This window comes from Balaenoptera borealis, assembly GCF_965194805.1.
Source record: "Balaenoptera borealis genome assembly, chromosome: 17".
NCBI lineage: Eukaryota > Metazoa > Chordata > Mammalia > Artiodactyla > Balaenopteridae > Balaenoptera > Balaenoptera borealis.
The window spans coordinates 41241745-41262396 of NC_138876.1; the positions used below are offsets into that span (position 1 = coordinate 41241745).

The following is a 20652-nucleotide window of genomic DNA, read 5'->3' on the forward strand; positions in this document are numbered from 1 at the left end:
TATACACTGTATATACAGCATACATATACTCTTTTGTACATTCCTATATTTCACTTTTTTCTTTTTTTTAAAGAAACAGAAAGGGAAGATGAAGAAATGGCTAGCAATAGAGAGGAAGCACAGGGGTTACTTTGGTTAAGCAGACCATGTTTAAGGGAATTTCAAAGTGCTTCTAAAAGGACTAGGGGAGAATGAATTTAGCAACATTTTGAGTATAAGTATAAATCAGAGTCTATTAAAACATTTCAAATTAAGCTTAAAAGCTAAATGGTTTTATACAACCCTATAAAGACATTTATTCTCTAGATTTAAAATCATAATTTTGAAATGCCATAATACCTTGTCACTTTGCTCCAGTGAAAAACTATCTAGCAAGAAGAGAGATATTGCTTGAAGAAACAAGAGATAGTGGCTGTACTCCCACATCATCATAAATGTGTAAGTTGAAGCACTCATCAACAAGTAGCAAAACCTCTAGGGAAAACAAAGAAAGAAACTAAATATCAACAGCTTCATTACTATAAAAATCTATGAGGTTGTTACCTCAAATTTTGCAGCTCTGTTACGGGTTCCACTTTAAGGCTATACAATTTTTGAAACTTTGTTTTTAAATCACATAATTATTAAATCCTTACATAAACAATAAGATCTTAAATCAAGCACTCTAGAGAGAAATCAACCACTTGCCCTTCAATGTTCAACATTATACTGAGAACTTCAGGAAGACAAAGAAAAAAAGAAAATTCAGTACAATTTTCTTTCACCCCAAAAGAGATAAAGGAATAAATATTTTTAAATAGTGGCTTTTACTAGACTTGACTGCTGGGCTTTAGTTACAGTGGAAGTAACTCCTTTCACTCTATAATATTTTCACTCCCTGGTGCTTCATATTTTCCTAAGAGCTTCCATGTGATTAGTCTATTTATGTCTCAGCCTATTCCACACCCCATGGAAAAAAGTTCATTTCTTTTTTCATTTCCTTTCAGCACAGTGTGGCCTTACCTTTTCCCAAAGTTTGTACTGTCAACCATATAAAACTCTCAGCTGTTTTCATCTGCTAAAGTACTAAACACAAAGATTTCACTGCCCTTGCCTGAAATATTCCTGGCTAAAATCTATTCTGTCCTTCCAAATGTCATCTCCCCAGTGATCCCTTAGTGAGAAACCAAGTCTTAGCATATTTCTAGCAACAGTCTCAACTTCTTCTAGGGACCTACATTTTTATTCCTAATTCTTCCATCAGCCATAGTGTCAAAAGAATTGGTTCTGATAAGAACAATGAAAGGACAATAAGAGTCAAGTCAAGAAACCTAAGATAAGAACTGTGTTCTCTAAAACTAAATCTTTCAGACTCAGCTGACTATACTCAATGATAAATTCCAGAGTCAGAGATACCTCAGACCATCAGCAGATGTAAGAATTTTTCAGCATCCTGAATAAGATTAAGACCAGATAACAAAATGTAAGAGGTGGAAAAATTCCACCAGTTGATCGAATATCAAGGGCAAGGCCCAGAAGGGCTCAGCACTAATAGAATACATAAGCTTCTGCTCTATCTATCACCATAGCTGTAAGAGAAAGTGTTCTGGAAATCTTCCAATGTGGAACAACAGAACTGTAATAACCAGGCCTAAAACCATTATCCTCAGAAAAACGAGCTCCAGAAATCAATGAAGGGTCAGATCTAGATCCAGCTTAAGTAACCTACTGGCCACTTAGAGATTACTTTGGGGATGCTAGGGAAAAGCTACAGTATAATGAAACAAATTGCCAATTCCAAAGGTTTACTCTCAAACTACTCTAAGAACATGCAGTGAAGATATGATAGAGGGAATTCCCTGGCGGTCCAGTGGTTAGGACTCGGTGCTTTCACTGGCAGGACCCCTGGTCAGGGAACTAAGATCCCGCATGCCGTGCGGTGCCGCCAAATTAAAAATAATAATAATAATAATAATAATAGAAACACATGTTAAACACAATCTGGAAAATGACCTAAGTTTCTAGAGCCCGCGAGCCACAACTACTGAAGCCCGCACGCCTTGAGCCTGTGCTCCATAACAAGAGAAGCCACCACAATGAGAAGCCGGCACACCGCAATCAAGAGTAGCCCCCTCTCGCCTCAACTAGAGAAAGCCCGCGCACAGCAACAAAGCCCCAACACAGCCACAAAAGAAAAAAAAAAATAAAAAAAGAATTCCCATGGACTGCCTCACCCAGCTTCCCTCAATGACAATATCTTACACGACCATTATACACTGTCAAAACCAGGAAATTGATGCTGATACAATACTATTAATTCAGGTACAAACCTTCTTTAGATTTCAACACACACACACACAAAGGCATGTGTGTATAGGGTAAGTTCAAGGGGAAGCAAACATAATTGAAGGATTGGACAGTTTTGCTTTTTATATAGGTACATTTTTTGGTTCCTAAGTTTTATTCAAGAACTCATATAAAATATACCAGATAATTGAGTTTTATTCCTCGTCTTCCTCCTCTTCTTCATCTTAATTAATCTGGAAGTAATGCAATTCATAAATTTCTTTGCTGTTAGCAACTACGCATAACCAATCACAGATTATTCTTCTTCAAATATTTTTTGGTGAGATATTTCAAACACCTTTTGGAAAAAGGCACCTCAGAAGTTACAGTAATCTTGCTTTTGCTTCTTTCAATTGTTACAACACCTCCACCAAGACTCCTAGCTTTTCCATTCACTTTCTCTCCTGAAGAAACTGCTCAAAATTGGTAGCATCCGTGACTTCATCTTCTACAGAATGGGTACAGTCAAGAGTAAACTTTAGCACGTACTTCTTTTTTTTTGCCCACCCTGTGCCACAAGCTTTTCACGGGCACCATGGCGGCAGCAGAGGCAGAAAGAGCAGTTTTGCTTTTTTAAAAATTGAGTTTTAAGCTGAAGGGCTAAGAATACAGTAAACCTGCTTTTTTTTACTACCATGTTTTTATAGAATCCTTAGTATTGTTACCCTTTAATATTTGCATAGATATTTTGCTCTTGCTGTGTACTCTTGAGTATCAGATGAGTGGTTAGTTATAAATAATCAAATAACTGATAAGGACAATTTTCCTCCTTTACCTTAATACGAAGAGAGGAAAAAAAGAGAAAGAGGAAGGGAGGGAAGAAGGGAGAATATTATGGAATACTTTCAAAATAGAGAAAAATAATTGTGGTTAAATAAAAAAGGAGAAACAAAGTGTAAACTAAAATAGGGGTACAAGCTATTCTTGGATCCCTTCCAAAAGCACCAGGTCCTTGGTAAACAACAGTAAACTGAACGGAAATATACTTTTCACTGTATATCTATCCATTTGCACTGACTGAATTTTTTTTTTGCCATCTGTACAATGTAGATGTATTACTTTAAAAAAAATTTATTTATTTATATATTTTATTTTTGGCTATGTTGGGTCTTCGTTGCTGCACACAGGCTTTTTGTCTAGTTGCAGCGAGTGGGGGCTACTCTTTGTTGTGCTGTGCAGGCTTCTCAATGTGGTGGCTTCTCTTGTTGCGGAGCACGGGCTCTAGGCACGCAGGTTTCAGTAGTTGCGGCGCGTGGGCTCAGTAGTTGTGGCTCACGGGCTCTAGAGCTCAGGCTCAGTAGTTGTGGTGCACGGGCTTAGCTGCTCCACGGCATGTGGGATCTTCCCAGACCAGGGATCGAACCTGTGTCTCCTGCATTGGCAGGCGGATTCTTAACCACTGCACCACCAAGGAAGCCCCTGTATTACTTTAATTTAAAAAAGTTAGAATTTAAAAAATACTGGAAAGAATACATAACATGGCAATAAAAAAAAGTTATTCAGAAAAATATATAGTATAGAAGGGAAAAAATAAGTTTACATTTCATTCTACCTTTTCCAAAACTCCTTCTTTTAAAATAAATAAGAATAATGGTTTTATTAAAAAGATATTTGAAAGGGAATTCCCTGGAGGTCCAGTGGTTAGGACTCCAAGCTTCCACTGCAGGAGGCACGGGTTCGATCCCTGGTCGGGGAACTAAAATCCCACGTGCTGGGCGGTATGGTCAAAAGTAAAATAAAATAAAATAAAATAAATATTTGATAAACCTTTTTTTTGGCAACAAAACTTTCATATTAATTCAAAATAATGGTAAATACAAAGAAGCTTAGGCAGTTCATTTTGCTATATTATACACTTTTATTCAAAAATTGAAGAACTATTCTTCCCTAAGAGAAGGCTGCACAATGTAACAGGAAAACACTCAAAGACTCCCTATTACAGAAAATATTCTTTCTCAGAAAGCTGTTTATACAAAACCAACAAAAGGAAAATTACAAATCTGAAATGTGTTATTATTTTAGATAAAAAAGGAAATACTAGTGTTATAAAAAATGAAATAAAGTTTGCTATGCTCAGGACATCTGACGTCACTGAAAGGAGGAAAGAACATTTTTCAGAGATTTCAAAAAGGAACCGTAAGTAAATACAATTTCCTGGCCAACCAGGTCCCTACAGTCCCTTTTTCTAGCCAGGAATTCTTAACCTAAGACAGGCAGACAGACTGTCAAAGGATTGCTACATTTAAGTCAATTTCAGTGTAATTGGTTGCCTTTTATAATCACATTTATTTTATTTTATGCATTTAAAATCATTATTCTGAGACAGAGTCTCTAAGCTTCACTTGACTGCTGAAAGGGTTTATGGCAACAACAACAGCACAACAACAGTAAGAATCTAAACTATCCAGGATAGTCTCCTGAAGCTCACTAGCTTACCTACACCTCAGTCACAGAAAACATACGGGCAAACAAAATATGCAGTGCTACCACTGTTGTCCCTTGTAGTCACTCTTTATATCTTCATTAATATTCTTCAACTTGTGATGATTAAAGGCCATCAATGTTCCAGAGGTGAGAGAAATGGTAAAATAAAGAGACATTAATTTTCAAAATAAGATATTCTTCATATATTTGTCAAGTAACTGTACTAAAACAATATAACACCTCCTTTCTCATAAATATAATTTGCTGTCAATTAGATTACAGAATAACTGTTATAACAAGACTACCTAACTATATCCTTTACTGTGTAGTAACCAGGTTTCACTGAATATAATTTAACTCTTAATATGAATAGCTTTAAAATTATGTACCACATTTGCAATACATCAGAATTGTGACAAATAAATTTGTGTCTTACCTCTCCATAAGAATTTAAGTTGCTTTTTAAATAGCCTGTAAGTGCAGCAACTTGGCATGCAAAATATGGTAGTGCCCAGTTTTCTCTTAGAGGAATGGAGTATTCAATTCTTGTCGTATCTACCCTAAAATGAACCACAGATGAACAGCAAAATAGCAAGACATTATATTTGTGTAACACTATACTTTTCAAGGCACTTTCACACACTGTTCTCCACATCCTGTGAGGTAGGCATGGACAAAGCCACCATTACCTATACAGCATCTTTGAACAAATTAATAGTGTTTCACCCTTACCTTACCTCCTACCCAGGAAGACTTAGTGCTGCTGTGTCTGCTTGATGAATAGATGGGCCTCTGTGAGAAGTTGAAAAAGGCATCCCTGCTCCGGGCAGATAAAGCCTCATGCTACAACACACAGCTTGCTGCAGAGTACGCTGGAGTTCAGCCCCCCACCCTCCCTTCCCTTAACAAGATGGCTATCCCTCTCTAGAGCACAATGTGCACTACATAACTAGCAGGTTTGGCAGATCCACAGTTCTTACACTAACCCTTATATAAAAGGAATATGAAGTTCAGAGAGGTGATGACTTAATGAAGTCATATAGCTAGTAGGTGACACAACTAGGATTACAATGCATATCTTCTGATATCTAGTTTAATATTTTTTTCAATCAGCAGGTTACCCAGAATTAACACTACAGTAGTCCTTTATGTGACAGATCCAGAGAGCTTTGAAAATCTCCAGAATCAAACACAATGTCTTTGCAGGCTCCTCCTAAGTTTCTCCTCTATCAGTTTTCATTGAGAGCCTGTTGTCTCCTATGCATACCCCATACCACAATGGACTCCCTTCCCAGCAATAATTAAATCTGGATCTCATAAACCCAATGGCTATTTCCCACACAAAAAACAAAGGTGCTATTGCTTAAAAAGCTTCATGAAAATTGCTGCATAATTCTTCTAATGGAGACAAACATTCTTGTGTGTAATTTAGTTCAGTCAAATTGTGGTATAGGGAATTCCCTGGCGGTCCAGTGGTTTGGGACTCCATGCTTTCATTGCCGAGGGCGCGGGTTCAATCCCTGGCTGGGGAACTAGGATCCCACAAGCCACGCGGCACGGCCAAAAAAATAAATTAAATAAATTAAAAAAAATTTTTTTAATGTGGTATATAGGATACTACTCAGCAATAAAAAGAAATGAACTATTGATACACCCAACATACATGAATCTCAAAATAATTATGCTGAGTGGAGAAAAAAAAAAAACCGAAAAAGTATATGCTATATGACTCCATTTATATGAAATTCTAGAAAATGCAAACTAATTTATAGCGACCGAAAGCAGATCACTGGTTTCCTGAAGACAGTGGAACAGCAGTAGAGGTGGGGTAAGAAGAGGAAAGAGGGAGAGATTACCAAGAAGCACAACAAAACTTTTGGGTGTGATAATGTGTATTATACTGATTTTGTTGATGGTTTCACAAGTGTGTCTAAATGTCTAAAATTATCAACTTCTACATTTTAAATATGTACAAGTTTATTCTATGCCAATTACATCTCAATAAAACTTCTAAAAAGTATTAGAAAATAACCTGTGTTCTATGAATGTATATGTAATTGAATATATATACATAAATTAAAAACTTGAAGATCAAGTGAAATAAAAGCTGGAAAAAACTTAGTACAGTGTCCAGAACCTAGTAAACAGTATTAGGTCTTATCTCTTTTATAACTCTGTAATGAACTATTTTTACTTAACAAAATATTATGAGCATCTTTCCATAGTATATATGTCAATATACTTCAAGAATATTGAATAGTCATGGCACATAACTGTACAGGTTTATCATAATCTAACCAGTTCCTATTGTTATACACTTACATTGTTTCTGACTTTACCTATTAAAAACGGTTTTTAAAAACAGGAACCAATGTTTTTGTATAGTGATCATTGGTTTCATCGTTAACTTTTAATTCTTTAATCCAATTGGAATTTATTTTACTATGTGTGCAATAAGTATTTCTTTTCCAGATATGATTGCTGCCATACCATTTAGTGAACATCATGTATTCTAAAGGCCACCTACTTTCATACAATATTACTTATGAAAAATTGTTGTGAAAGTTAGCTTTCTAAAAGACAAAACAAGGGCTTCCCTGGTGGCGCAGTGGTTGAGAATCTGCCTGCCAATGCAGGGGACACGGGTTCGAGCCCTGGTCTGGGAGGATCCCACATGCCGTGGAGCAACTAAGCCCGTGAGCCACAATTACTGAGCCTGCGTGTCTGGAGCCTGTGCTCCGCAACAAGAGAGGCCGCGATAGTGAGAGGCCCGCGCACCGCGATGAAGAGTGGCCCCCACTTGCCCGCAACTAGAGAAAGCCCTCGCACAGAAACAAAGACCCAGCACAGCCATAAATAAATAAATAAATAATTTTAAAAGACAAAACAAGATATTCACATGTCGTAAGTCAGGAAGTATGAAGGAGAAGATGTCTATTCTCAAGTCACGGCTCTGCCAACCACTCTATCAGCCTAGGATTGGGAAGGTGAACCTGGCAATCCTCATTCCAAAGACTCACTCACTACCCCTACCCAACGCACAGCTTAGTGCAGTGAAACCTATAAAACTCTGCACCAGAAGCACTGTCTGGAGAAGGGATGAAGGAAACCTTCTCTAGTCATTGCAGCAAAAACTGAGTAGGGTCTCTGCCAGTTATTCTCTACACGTGAACAAGCCTCCTCACGGCCACAGTCCTGAACACCTGTGCTACTCTTGCTCTTCCCCACACCATCCATGCCTGGTGGTAGTGAGAACCAGAAGGCTAACAGTGGGATGTGACAAAATCCAACGAGACTCACTTTTTCTCCCCAGTGGCAGAGTCTAGCAGACAGCAGCACAAACCAGCAATTCAAATAACTACTTTTATCAACTGCATCTATGGATACATTCCCAGAGATCAGCTAACTCTGAGTTTTTGTGTTTTCATTTTAAACACATCATAGTATAAACATAACCTGAATCACTTGGATGACCACTTTGTAACTCACTACTGCCAAAAAGATTTCAGGACTCACTTCTATGTTTGTGTTAACAATCCAGTTGGTAACACAGTACTACTTCAATTAGCCTGGGCTAATCAGAAAAAAAATGAGATGGTCTTAATACTAAATGATGTATTGCCAAGTAAAAACAGAATGATGTACTGATCACTGTGGTAAAAGAAAAAAAATGAGATTTCATAATGGACTGAACAGAGCAACACGATGAGAAATGAGTCATCTCACGGTACCTAACTGTGTAGGTTTGTCATACACAGAGAGTAGAAATTTGGCGTTAGCAAAATATAATTTTTCACACTAAAGTTTTTAGTTAATATTTTACTGGTTTGTTACTTTATTAGTAAATTGGTTTCAATACATAAGGAGCTTAAAAACATAGTTTAATGCTTTATATTTAAGTAGCATTACCATTCAAATTATTTAAATCAACACACAGAATCCATGATTATTAAGTTTTAAATATATATAACTGAAGTTTGAGAAACATTGATTTAGATTAGACGTGAAAAACAGCTTGGCATGTCAATCCAATGTATAATGTGTGAAAGTTGAAAAACACCTATGCAGTATCAGTATAACTTCTAATGGCTATATGTTCCCTTGCATTGACATATTACAATTTACCTAACCATTCCCTTATATTTAGGTTGTTTTCTAATTTTTCATATTATTACAAATAATACTATAATAAATAAGTTGAAGCAGTGAACGCTTTCCTTCTTTTTTGAATTATTTGAATTATTTAATTATTAATAATAATTAAATAATTCAAAATTATTTTTTGAATTATTCCTTGGAATACAATGAAATTCCTGGGAAAAACTGACATCTAAAATTGAAAAACTTTATACTTCCACAAGCATCCAGAGTATACCAGTATCATTATTACAGACCCAGCACCATGTGTTACCATTATTTTTGTTAACTCTGGGACATGTGCATTCCTTGCATCTTACCCTTTTATGAATCACCGATGTGCACAGTTACCCTTTTTCGGCCAAAGATTAAACTTAGTATAGACTTTTAATCAGATATATTTTCTTTGCTTTTCAAATATAAACATGTGTCCACTGAAAGTGATTCTCAACGATATATTTGTAGATGAGAAGATCAGTGGGGACCAAGAGCAATTTCTATATTGTTTATACATGAAGACTGGACTCAGGTTAGCCCATTTTGGTGATAAGTCTGATCAAAGGGAGTCATCTGCCTCTGATTTCCCCCCACTACTATATGCACAGTGCTATTTCCTGAAATTTTCTTGAATTTTCTAGTATACCTACATCCTTTAGTTTGAACAAACAGGAGCTATTTTATAATCCTGCTTTCTACTTCTAATATTAAGGAACGAGTATCACAAAATGTCATTAAGAACACAACTAATAATCATAATATAATGGAATGACTAATATATTTTTGCACTTTTCTAGGCAATCATATATAAACCAAAGCTGATAAATAAAAAAGACAGCATAACCTTTCATGGCACTCAAATATATTTTGCAGTATAAAATATATACCAATATGGGACTTCCCTGACGGTCCAGTGGTTAAGACTCAGTGCTTCCACTGCAGGGGGCACGGGTTCAATCCCCGGTGGGGAACTAAGATCCCACATGCCGCACAACACACAGCCAAAAAAAAAAAAGGAAAATATATACCAATAAAAAATAAACAATGTAAAACAAACACATAAAGAAAAAGCTACTTGCTAAGATGTTTCAATTGCTAAAAGATACACTTTAACAGAATATATCAGATTAATATTTCTACCTAACTCCTGCTCCAGCTACCCAGGATATATTGTGTCATTAAACAAGGCAATTTAGTAAGGCAATTGAATTATAATTAAATAAGGCAATTTCCTTACAATTCTCACTAAGATCTTTAAAATAATTTATTTGACAGGAAGTCTTATTATTCTTTAATTGCTGTTATTTTTACATGATAAAGTTGCCTAGTCTTTCTCTTTGAACTTCTGATGAAGAAAGATCTGGGGATTAAATGAAATGAATATTAAAGTTCATTGTAGGTGACAGCCAGCCTCCAAGATGGTTCATAACAGTCCCTGCCTCCTGGTATTAACACCCTGTGTAGCCACTTCCCATATGTTGTGCCACAATTAGTCTGCATGACCAACAGAATATGGCAGAGTGATGTTCTATCATTTCTGATATTAGGTTATTAAAGATACCTGGCTTCCACTATGACACATTCACTCCAGTCTCTCTTGGATCATTCACTCTAAAGGAAGCCAGCAACCAAGCTGTGAGCAGCCCTCTGCAGAGGTCCATGTGATGAGAAACTAAGGCCTTCTAGGCCAACAGCCAGCGAGGAACTGAGGCTTCTTGCAAAAGCCACACGAAGTGAACTAAGTAAAAATGATCCAGGCCAGTCAAGCCTTCAGATGACTGTAGCCCCAACCAACTACTGACTCAACCTCACAAGAAACCCTTAGCTAGAACCACCCAGATAAGCCACTCTGGATTCCTGACCCTCAGAAATTGTGAGAGATAATGTTTGTTGTTTTAAGCTGTTAAGTTTTGGGTTGATCTGTTATACAGCAATAACTAATGCATCACATAGTCAAGAAAGCAATCCTTTTAGAAGGTCTCTATTTTAAATAATGCTGTATACGAAACACACTTTCACTCTAAAAAGCAAGAAATTTCTAGACCTAGTCTATTAGCACTGAAATAAATTCTGTGAGTGTGCTATTAAATTTCTAACAATGAATCCTAATGAAATTTTAGAAGAGTACATGGCAACTTAAAATATTCTCTAACTGGCACTTTCTGACTTAACAAGAAGTCATCTATACCCCTAGCATCCATACCAGATTCTCTAATACTATTTTATACCAAAAGGAATCAAAGCTCCAGAGAGAAAAGGCTAATTGCAAATCTTTCATTGGAATATACAAGGTGAGCCTGCTCTTCCTGTTGAGCCAGAAAAAAAGGACACTTTCAGAGATTATTGAAGATGTGTCAAAAGAACTCGGAAGCCAGTCTGAAAGCACTCCCATCGACCAATGCTGTAAAAATTTAAGCAAGAAAAAGAACAATGATGGTAATGTATTTTAGCCCTATTGAATCAATGAAAATCTCTAAGTACAGAAAGATGCTTAAAAAGGAGAACACCAGGGCATCTCTGGTGGCGCAGTGGTTGAGAATCTGCCTGCCAATGCAGGGGACACGGGTTCGAGCCCTTGTCTGGGAAGATCCCACATGCCACGGAGCAACTGGGCCCGTGAGCCACAACTACTGAGCCTGCGCGTCTGGAGGCTGTGCTCCGCAACAAGAGAGGCCCGCGCACCGCGATGAAGAGTGGCCCCCGCTCACCGCAACTAGAGAAAGCCCTCGCACAGACACGAAGACCCAACACACCCAAAAATAAATAAATAAATTTATTAAAAAAAAAAAAAAAAAAAGGAGAACACCAGAAAATGCTTTTTATCACTGTATGAGACAGCTATTAAAACAATCTCTTACAAAGAAATTGGTAATTAAAGTGAAATTAAGCATTTGTCCTAACTTTCTAATAGTAACTGAATTTAAAGGTAACCAAAGAACCTGGTTAATAAAGAAAGATTCTACTTTTGAAGAATGAAGCTAATGAAAATAGAAAAACCTAATTTTATAAACCCTAAATTACGCAAAGACTGTCAACTAGTTATAACCCTTGGGTATATTGTTAATGGTGAAAAGGATGCTCATTTGATGCCCCAGAACATCACACAGATTGTGTTATAGTCATAAGAGGAAAACATAATTATTCAATGGAGAGATCAGACTGTCATCCTTCAAACCAGCAGTCAATTTCAGCTTCACTAGGGTTAGGCCAACTAAATACCCTGTAACTTGTAAAGTCACAGAACATGAAAACTACATCATCGACAATATATTCTAACCAAAATTGCTTATCTTGAATCCATCAAGCCTTTAGAGGTATCTTCCAGATTACATAAACACAGAAGACAGAGGAAAGTTAAATAACACCACAAGGAAGCAACAGGAAAAATCCAGAAGTTGGGACATTCTGTAGGACGACTGACTTGGTCCCTTCAACAAGCCAACTGTCATTAAAAAAAGGGACTATGTTAGATTTAAAGAGAGTTAAGGAACGTAACAACCAGATGCAATACGCAGTCCTGGATTAAATACTGGTTTGGATAAACCAGCTATAGAGGGTATTTTGGGGTCAACACAGGAAATTCTAATACGGGCTGGGTATTAGAAAAGATAAAAAAGTTACTGAGGGCTACCCTGGTGGCGCAGTGGTTGAGAATCTGCCTGCCGATGCAGGGGACACGGGTTCGAGCCCTGGTCTGGGAAGATCTCACATGCCACGGAGCAACTAGGCCCGTGAGCCACAACTACTGAGCCTGCGTGTCTGGAGCCTGTGCTCCGCAACAAGAGAGGCCGCGATAGTGAGAGGCCCGCGCACCGCGATGAAGAGTGGCCCCCGCTTGCCGCAACTGGAGAAAGCCCTCGCACAGAAACGAAGACCCAACACAGCCAAAAATAAATAAATAATAATTAAAAAGCTCTTTGTGTCTAAAAAAAAAAAAGTTATTGAAATAGAAAGGCAGAGGCTTCTAAATAAGGAAAGCAGCATATAAAACAGTATGTGCAATATATCTCATCTTGGTTAAAAAAATATATACATATATATACATACATATACCACAAATACATACATGTATACACACTCATATTCACGATAGAAAAGGTCCAAAATAATATGCACCAAGATATAAACAATGCTGAGTGATTTCCAGGTGGTGGGAATGTGAATTTATTATTTTATTTTTGCTGGTTTCAATTTTTTTATGATGTACATATGTTGCTTTTTTTTTTTTTAATGTATTTATTTATTTTTTATTTATTTATGGCTGTGTTGGATCTTCTTTTCTGCGCAAGGGCTCTCCCCAGTTGCGGCAAGCGGGGGCCACTCCTCACCGCGGTGCACGGGCCTCTCACCATCGCGGCCTCTCCTGCAGCAGAGCACAGGCTCCAGACGCGCAGGCCCAGTAAGTGTGGCTCACGGGCCCAGCTGCTCCGCAGCATGCGGGATCCTCCCAGACCAGGGCTCGAACCCGTGTCCCCTGCATCGGCAGGCAGACTCCCAACCACTGCGCCACCAGGGAAGCCCCATATGTTGCTTTTATAATAATAAAGTTTGGTTCATCCCTGCACTCCCTTTATGAGTTAAGAAGAAACATACTGATAACTCATAAAGCTGGACAGCTATACTTGAAAACTTCTAAGGAAGATTTTTTAAATTGCTTACTTCAAACAGTTGCCAGCATGTGACCCTAAACAAAGCCCAGTAAGAGATATAGCCCTAAATCTGAAACTCAGTGTCTTTGAAGTACCATATTTTTCATTTGGCAGTTGCCAAAAGAAAATGTGTAACAGAAGAAGGGTCTCATTTTCTAAAATTTAATCATGTTAAGTGTTATGAGGGGAAAGTGCTATGGAGAGGAAGCACTTTCAAAAGCCAAAAAAGGATCATTCAAAAAATAAATTTTTGACACTGACCAATGCCAAGAAAATTTTAGCTCTCCAGTTCAAAGAAGTCCCATCCCCTACTCTCTTTGTACCCACTATTAAAGAACTGAGGCTCCTTTAATCACCAAAAGGAATGGATTTATTATTCAAAGCACACTGTCATAGATTAATATAGTGGTTAACTTAAAACTGATACATCTGATGCCTCTTCCTTCTTTTCATGAAGCTATGTCATCAATTTTAAATAAATGAGGAAAGACATGTATGCCAATGTTGCTATGGTTGAAAAAAGAGAGATAGAGGTGGGTGTATTATTTTTCAACTGTTGCATGACGAATGACCACAAATGCAGCAGCTTAAAATAACACATTAGCTCACAAACCCAGCACAGTATGGCTGGATTCTCTGTTCAGGGCCTCCTTAAGCTAAAATCTAAGCATCAACTGGGGCTGTAGTTCTTATCCAGGGCTTGTAGAGTTTTTACAAGCTCACTGGTTGTTGGCAGAATTCATTTCCTCCTCACTTCAATCCAGCAACAAGGCACCAAATCCTTCTCATGCTTCAAATATCTCTGACTTCCCTTCTGTACCAGCTGCAGAAAGCTGCTCACTTTTAAGGGCTCATACGATTAGATCAGGCCCACCAGCTAACCTTCCTACCTTAAGGTCAACTATGCCGTATAACTGGGGTCCCCAACCCCGGGCCACGGACCAGTACTGGTCCACGGCCTGTTAGGAACTGGGCTGCACAGCAAGAGGTGAGCGGCGGGCGAGCGAGCGATGCTTCACCTGCCGCTCGCGTTACTGCCTGACCCATCCACCCCACTTCGTGGAAAAACTGTCCTCAGAGAAACCTGTCCCTGGTGCCAAAAAGGTTGGGGACCGCTGCCGTACAACACAACATAATCACAGGAATGAAATCTCATCATATTCACAGGCAGGAATCAGGGCATGGAAGGTTTGGAGAGGGTAGCCATTTTTAGAACTCTACCACAGTCACAAAAAACTGTAAAACTTAATTAAAAACACCTTTCTTACCTGTTAATAATGAACCATGCAACAGTTAGCATTCCTGCTAGCCAAGTTCCACTCATAAGCCAACTTGTAACAAATAAAGCAGTGACATATATTCCTTGCAATCCAAAAACAATGCCAATATAGAAATATACTGGCTCAATAATCTCCTAATTGGGAAAAAAAAAAGAGAGAGAGACAAGGAGATAATAGGATGACAATGTATAATTTTGAGGATTCATAAATATGTGAGAAAATAAATATTAAAGTCAAAAGAGACACATACATTGCTACCAGTTGCTTGATATAAAACGCTGGCAATAAGTTCTGGATATAGAGACATTTGCTGCACTGCATTTATAGTCTTCAGAGATACAGTTTTGTTATTGTGTGTCAGTTCGTATACACCTAAAGCCAGAAAAATTTTTCTCCAGATTATTTATTCTGCTTTTACAAGAATTGAACATGTTATTCAGAAGTCATTAAATACTTTATTATCAAGAAGGATCTCAAAATATAATACTCTGTGCCTCATTTTTCCAATTTTTAAATTAACTACAAGAAAGACCAATACCTACATTCTGAGACAAACCTCCACTTTCAAGGGCTCCCACATATAAGAACAATGTTTTATTTTAGGAAAATATTGTTACTAAATATACAAATGTAATTATCATACCTCTTTCAAATGAAGGTGCCTTTAACATATCCTTATAATAAGAATAATAAATGGCACTATCACCCTGAAATGTGATTTCCCGTTCAAGCTCCTAAAAGAAAATGAAATGATTATTTCAATACCAGTGTCTTAAATTTCAACTGCAATCTTTTTCTCTCCTCATATTCCAAGTTAATGCTATTTATTTATCCTTTTATTCAAAGACATGTTTGAATTTTCCTTTAATCACTAGTGGCCATATTAATAAGATTACACTTTTCAATAATCTGGCAATCACTTTAATGAAATACCTAAGGTTTAAACTAGATTGTAACTCGTTAAGTTATTTGCCTATTATATATAAGAAAAATCTGAAAGGAAAACCCAAAGTAGTACCATAAGGAGAACAAGAATAGTATAGCAGGAAATAAAAAATGATGGTTGAGGTGTTAGAAGTCCATAATAAAAATATAAGTTTAAAAAGAAAGTATTATTTTTCTATTGCTATTCCACTTCCCTAGGTATCCAGAATAGCAAGCCCTTAATTAGGGCTTTTCAAGAGCAGCAGATAACTAACCAGTTCTTTTCAAATGAACTCCCAGAAATGTAAGTAAATCTTAAAATTCCTAAAATTAGGCTGTACAGAACCAAGAATATAGGTAGTCAAAAACATTGAAACCTGTGCTTTTCATGCTGAATCAAGCTTTCATAAATCTATAATCTTTTAAAATGAAACATGTTTATTTTCATGCATAATTTTATCAATTAATACAAAAGATATCAGAGCAGTTTCCCCAAAGTTTGATCAACAGAACTTCCTAAGGTATTAATGGGTGTTACCTAAAAAGAGTTAAATAAGCTATGTCAAGGCTGGATTAGAGAAAGTTAAATGAGTTTTTTCATTGCAAGACTTTTCAGAGTTTCAGTATTCATTATGCACTGAGAATCTCTATAAAGTCTTTCCTAGATCTATTTGACCAGTGAACCCCTTGTTTTTTTCTCATTTAGAGATTATTAGTCTAAATAAATTTCCTCAAAATTATTTTTTATGAATGGGTACTGATTTTTCTTTCTAAAATTTCAAAGATGTAAACTCTTAATCAGTGCTTCTCAAAGTTAATGTGCATATAAAACTTCTAGAGATCTTATTCAAACATAGATCCTGATTCTAAAGTGTGGCCTGAGAATCTGCAATTCTGAAAAAGCTCCCAGATGATGCCAATGCTCCTGGCTCATCACAATGCTCTTCATGGATGTCTTCTAGATTTCCAAACCTTATTGTTCTCAATTCTGCCTACATAACAGAATCACATGGAAAGATTTTGTGCAATATTGACCCCAGACACTCCCCCCACCCCACCTAAGAATCTGTGAGGGAAGTTATTTTTTAAATCATCCCAGATTTTTCTATTGTACATCCAGTGTTGAGAACAACTAATACTTAATCTTCATAACATTTTCAAGGAAACAGGATATACAAAAGCCTTGGTCAAATCAATACAGGTAAGTAATTATTGAGTTAAATGTTTTGGTGGTGTTAGGTAAATCAATGGCTTAAAAACATTTAGTCAGCTTGACTACTCACTCAAAAATAAGAACAACAACAAAAAAGAGTTTGGGCTAAAACAAAAACAAAAAAACTGTAGAGTCAAGTGGTAACACCACGAACTTTGCCAATGCATATTACAGGTATACCTGATTGTGAAAGTAAGTCTGAAAACAAACTTATTCAAAGGCCAAATGAATTATGAATATAACTATAGTGAGTAAAGAGTCCGTGATTAACACATGATTTAAAACCAAACATTAAACATACTAATATGAGGCAACATTTTAATAAATACTGTTATGTCTGCTAATCATTTTCAGCACCTCAAAACATTCTAATCTAAAAATTAAAATATTTTGATGCTGAAACTTCCACAGACTGTTTCTTAAATGTAAACTACCAAAACTACTAAAAAGTTGACTAAACTTCATAACATTTCACTGTCATCAAAAGTCCTGATAAATCAATTGCATGAAGGAAAGTTCCCTCATAATTTCTGTTCTACCACCTTGAAATACATTCTATTAAATTTTTCAAGGTTGATACTGTGACTCAAAACAGCTTCTATACCATTTTGTTCCTACTGGCTTACAGCCGTAACATTAAGAAAGCACTTGTCACACTTATCATGCATGGTTTGGCTCCCTGGAAAACACATTTAAATTAACATTAAATATTAAAACAAACGTTCATATGCTCAAAATTCTTTCTTCTTACCTGCCTGTTGGAAAACCAGAATTTCCGTTCATGGTATGCTGATAAATAGAGAGCATACATCATACCACTAGTAACTGCTGCAAGACAGCCAATGAATATCTTTGCAAAGCGCTGAAATAATATATCTGAAAAAGCATATTAAAAGTAATCAGTTGTGGATGATATTTATATTTATGGACTTCTATTAAAAAGAAAAAGTAATCAAAGGTTGTATGTATCCTTGATATGATGTGACAAAAATGGCATTCTAACTCTGTGGTCTTCTTCCCCAAAACCCATAATCCCAGTCTAATCATTAGAAAAACAGCAGGCAAATTTCAAGGGAGGGCCATCCTACAATATACTCGACCAGTACTCCTCAAAACTGTCAAGGTCATCAAAAACAAGGAAAGTCTGAGAAACTGTCACAGCCAAGAGAAGTCTAAGGAGACATGATAACTATATGTAATGTGGTATCCTGGATGTGATCCTGGAACAGAAAAGGACATTAGATAAACACTAAGGAAATATGAATAAAGTATGGACTTTAGTTAAAAATAATGTATCAATATAAGTTCATTAATTGTAACAAATGTACCATACTAATATAAAATGTTAATAATAGGGAAAATTCGGGGGGGGCATGTAAAATGGGAACTCTGTACTATATCGTCTGCTCAATTCTTCTATAAATTTAAAATTAAAGTCTACTAATTTAAAAAAGGAATAAAAGGAACGTACTACCAAATATCTAGAGAAAAAAAAAAAAGGTTCATTCAGAATTACTATTGTTATTTCTTTCCTTATCAAGAAATTTTTTTATTGAGGAATAATTTACATACTATAAATTACATACAGCTCTTTAAATTGTACAATTCAATGACTTTTGATGATTACGTATTTAAAACATCATATACAACATCATATACAAAGTATTCACATTATATATATGTAAATACATTTTTTTAAAAACATTATTTATTTATTTATTTATTTATTTATTTATTGGCCGTGTTGGGTCTTCGTTGCGGCGAGCGGGGGCTACTCTTCGTTGCAGTGCGCAGGCTTCTCATTGCAGTGGCTTCTCTTGCTGCGGAGCATGGGCTCTAGGCGCGTGGGCTTCAGTAGTTGTGGCACATGGGCTCTACTAGAGTGCAGGCTCAGTAGTTGTGGCACACGGGCTTACTTGCTCTGCGGCATGTGGGATCTTCCCAGACCAGGGCTTGAACCCGTGTCCCCTGCATTGGCAGGCAGATTCCCAACCACTGCACCCCCAGGGAAGCTCCTATGTAAATACTTTTTGACGAAAACATAAAACACATTTGAATTTTCTACACACAGGATGATTTAGTCCTGCTATAGCTATTAACTATAATTCAGTATAATAATAGCAAATACTATATGATTTCACTTATATGTGGAATCTAAAAAACAAAACAAATGAACAAACATAACAAAACAGAAACAGTGTCATAGATACAGAGAACAAACAGATGGTTGCCAAAGCGCAGAGAGGTGGGGGAGGAGAGAAATAGGTGAGGGAGATTAAGAGGTACAAACTTCCAGTTGCAAAATAAATGAATAACAGGTATGAAATGTACAGTGTGGGGAATATAGTCAATAATTATAGTGACAGATGACAACCTGACTTACAGTGGTGATCATTTTGAAATCTACAGAAATAGCAAATCACTATGTTGTGTAACAGGAACTAACAGTATTGTAGGTCAATTATACTTCAAAAACAAACAAACTCAAAGAGAAAAAGATCAGACTTGTGGTTACCAGAGGTGAGAGGTGGGGGAGAGGGAACTGAATGAAGGCAGTCAAAATTACAAACTTCCAGCTGTAAGATAAATAAGTACTAGTGATGTAATGTACAACATGATAAATATAATTAATACTGCTGTATGTTACATATGAAAATTGTTAAGAAAGTAAAATCTTAAGAGCTCTCATCACAAGGAAAAAAATTTTTTTTCTGTTTCTTTAATTTTGTATCTATACGAGGTGTTCACTAAACTTTTGTGATAATCATTTCATGATGTATGCAAGTCAAATCATTATGCTTATACAGTGCTGTATGTCAGTTATATCTCAATAAAACTATAGGGGAAAAAAAAGATTCAGTAAATTAAGCCCAGGCCTAAAGGCCCAAAGTCCAGTGTTACATTATTAAATGACTGAGAGGTTTGTAAAAACAAACTTGTTGACTTATTAACTTGGCTAAACTAAAATCTTAGCTATTTTCAAAACATTATTTAATAAATATTAATTTGTATAGCATACTAGAGACATTAAATAGAATAACTAGCTAGATATCACTAAATTAATAAGAATTATATTCAAAGTGCTTGAAAGACACTACCCAATAAATCAAACATTAGAATCAGGGAATTCCCTGGAGGTCCAGTGGTTAGGACTCTGCGCTTTCACTGCCAAGGGCGCGGATTCAATCCCTGGTCAGGGAACTAAGATCCCACAAGGCTTGCGGTGCAGCCAAAAAATAAAAATAAATAAATAAACAAAATAAAAATTAAAAAAAAATCAGCATGACACAATTGCTTTAAAATTACTGCTTTCCAACTGACAAAGGATTAATCTCCAAAATATACAAGCAGCTCATGCAGCTCAATATCAAAAAAACAAACAACCTAATCCAAAAATGGGCAGAAGACCTAAACAGACATTTCTCCAAAGAAGATATACAGATTGCCAACAAACACATTAAAGGATGCTCAACATCACTAATCATTAGAGAAATGAAAATCAAAACTACAATGAGGTATCACCTCACACGGGTCAGAATGGCCATCATCAAAAAATCTACAAACAGTAAACACTGGAGAGGATGTGGAGAAAAGGGAATCCTCCTGCACTGCTGGTGGGAATGTAAATTGATACAATCACTATGGAAAACAGTACGGAAGTTCCTTAAAAAACTAAAAATAGAACTACCATATGACCCAGCAA

General features: G+C 36.5%; 1 protein-coding gene and 1 pseudogene across 10 annotated transcripts in view; both read right to left on the reverse strand.

Moving 5' to 3' along the window:
• The window catches only part of DPY19L4 (dpy-19 like 4), a 59122-nt gene that overhangs the window by 25019 nt on the left and 13451 nt on the right, over nucleotides 1-20652 (reverse strand). For 7 of the 9 annotated variants that reach the window (XM_082363305.1, XM_082363303.1, XM_082363302.1 and 4 more), the window contains 6 exons: nucleotides 17701-17825; nucleotides 15456-15546; nucleotides 15063-15184; nucleotides 14801-14946; nucleotides 5186-5309; nucleotides 340-474 (listed from right to left, as the gene is read on the reverse strand). In XM_082363305.1, coding sequence (XP_082219431.1) covers nucleotides 340-474; nucleotides 5186-5309; nucleotides 14801-14946; nucleotides 15063-15184; nucleotides 15456-15546; nucleotides 17701-17825 — 743 coding nt within the window. The remainder of the gene's footprint in view (nucleotides 1-339; nucleotides 475-5185; nucleotides 5310-14800; nucleotides 14947-15062; nucleotides 15185-15455; nucleotides 15547-17700; nucleotides 17826-20652) is intronic. The other 2 variants (XM_082363304.1, XM_082363306.1) reach the window with 2 other exon arrangements.
• Nucleotides 1996-4804, reverse strand: LOC309614694 (large ribosomal subunit protein eL22 pseudogene; annotated as a pseudogene). Its single transcript has one exon. The product of its transcript is annotated as a large ribosomal subunit protein eL22 pseudogene (transcript).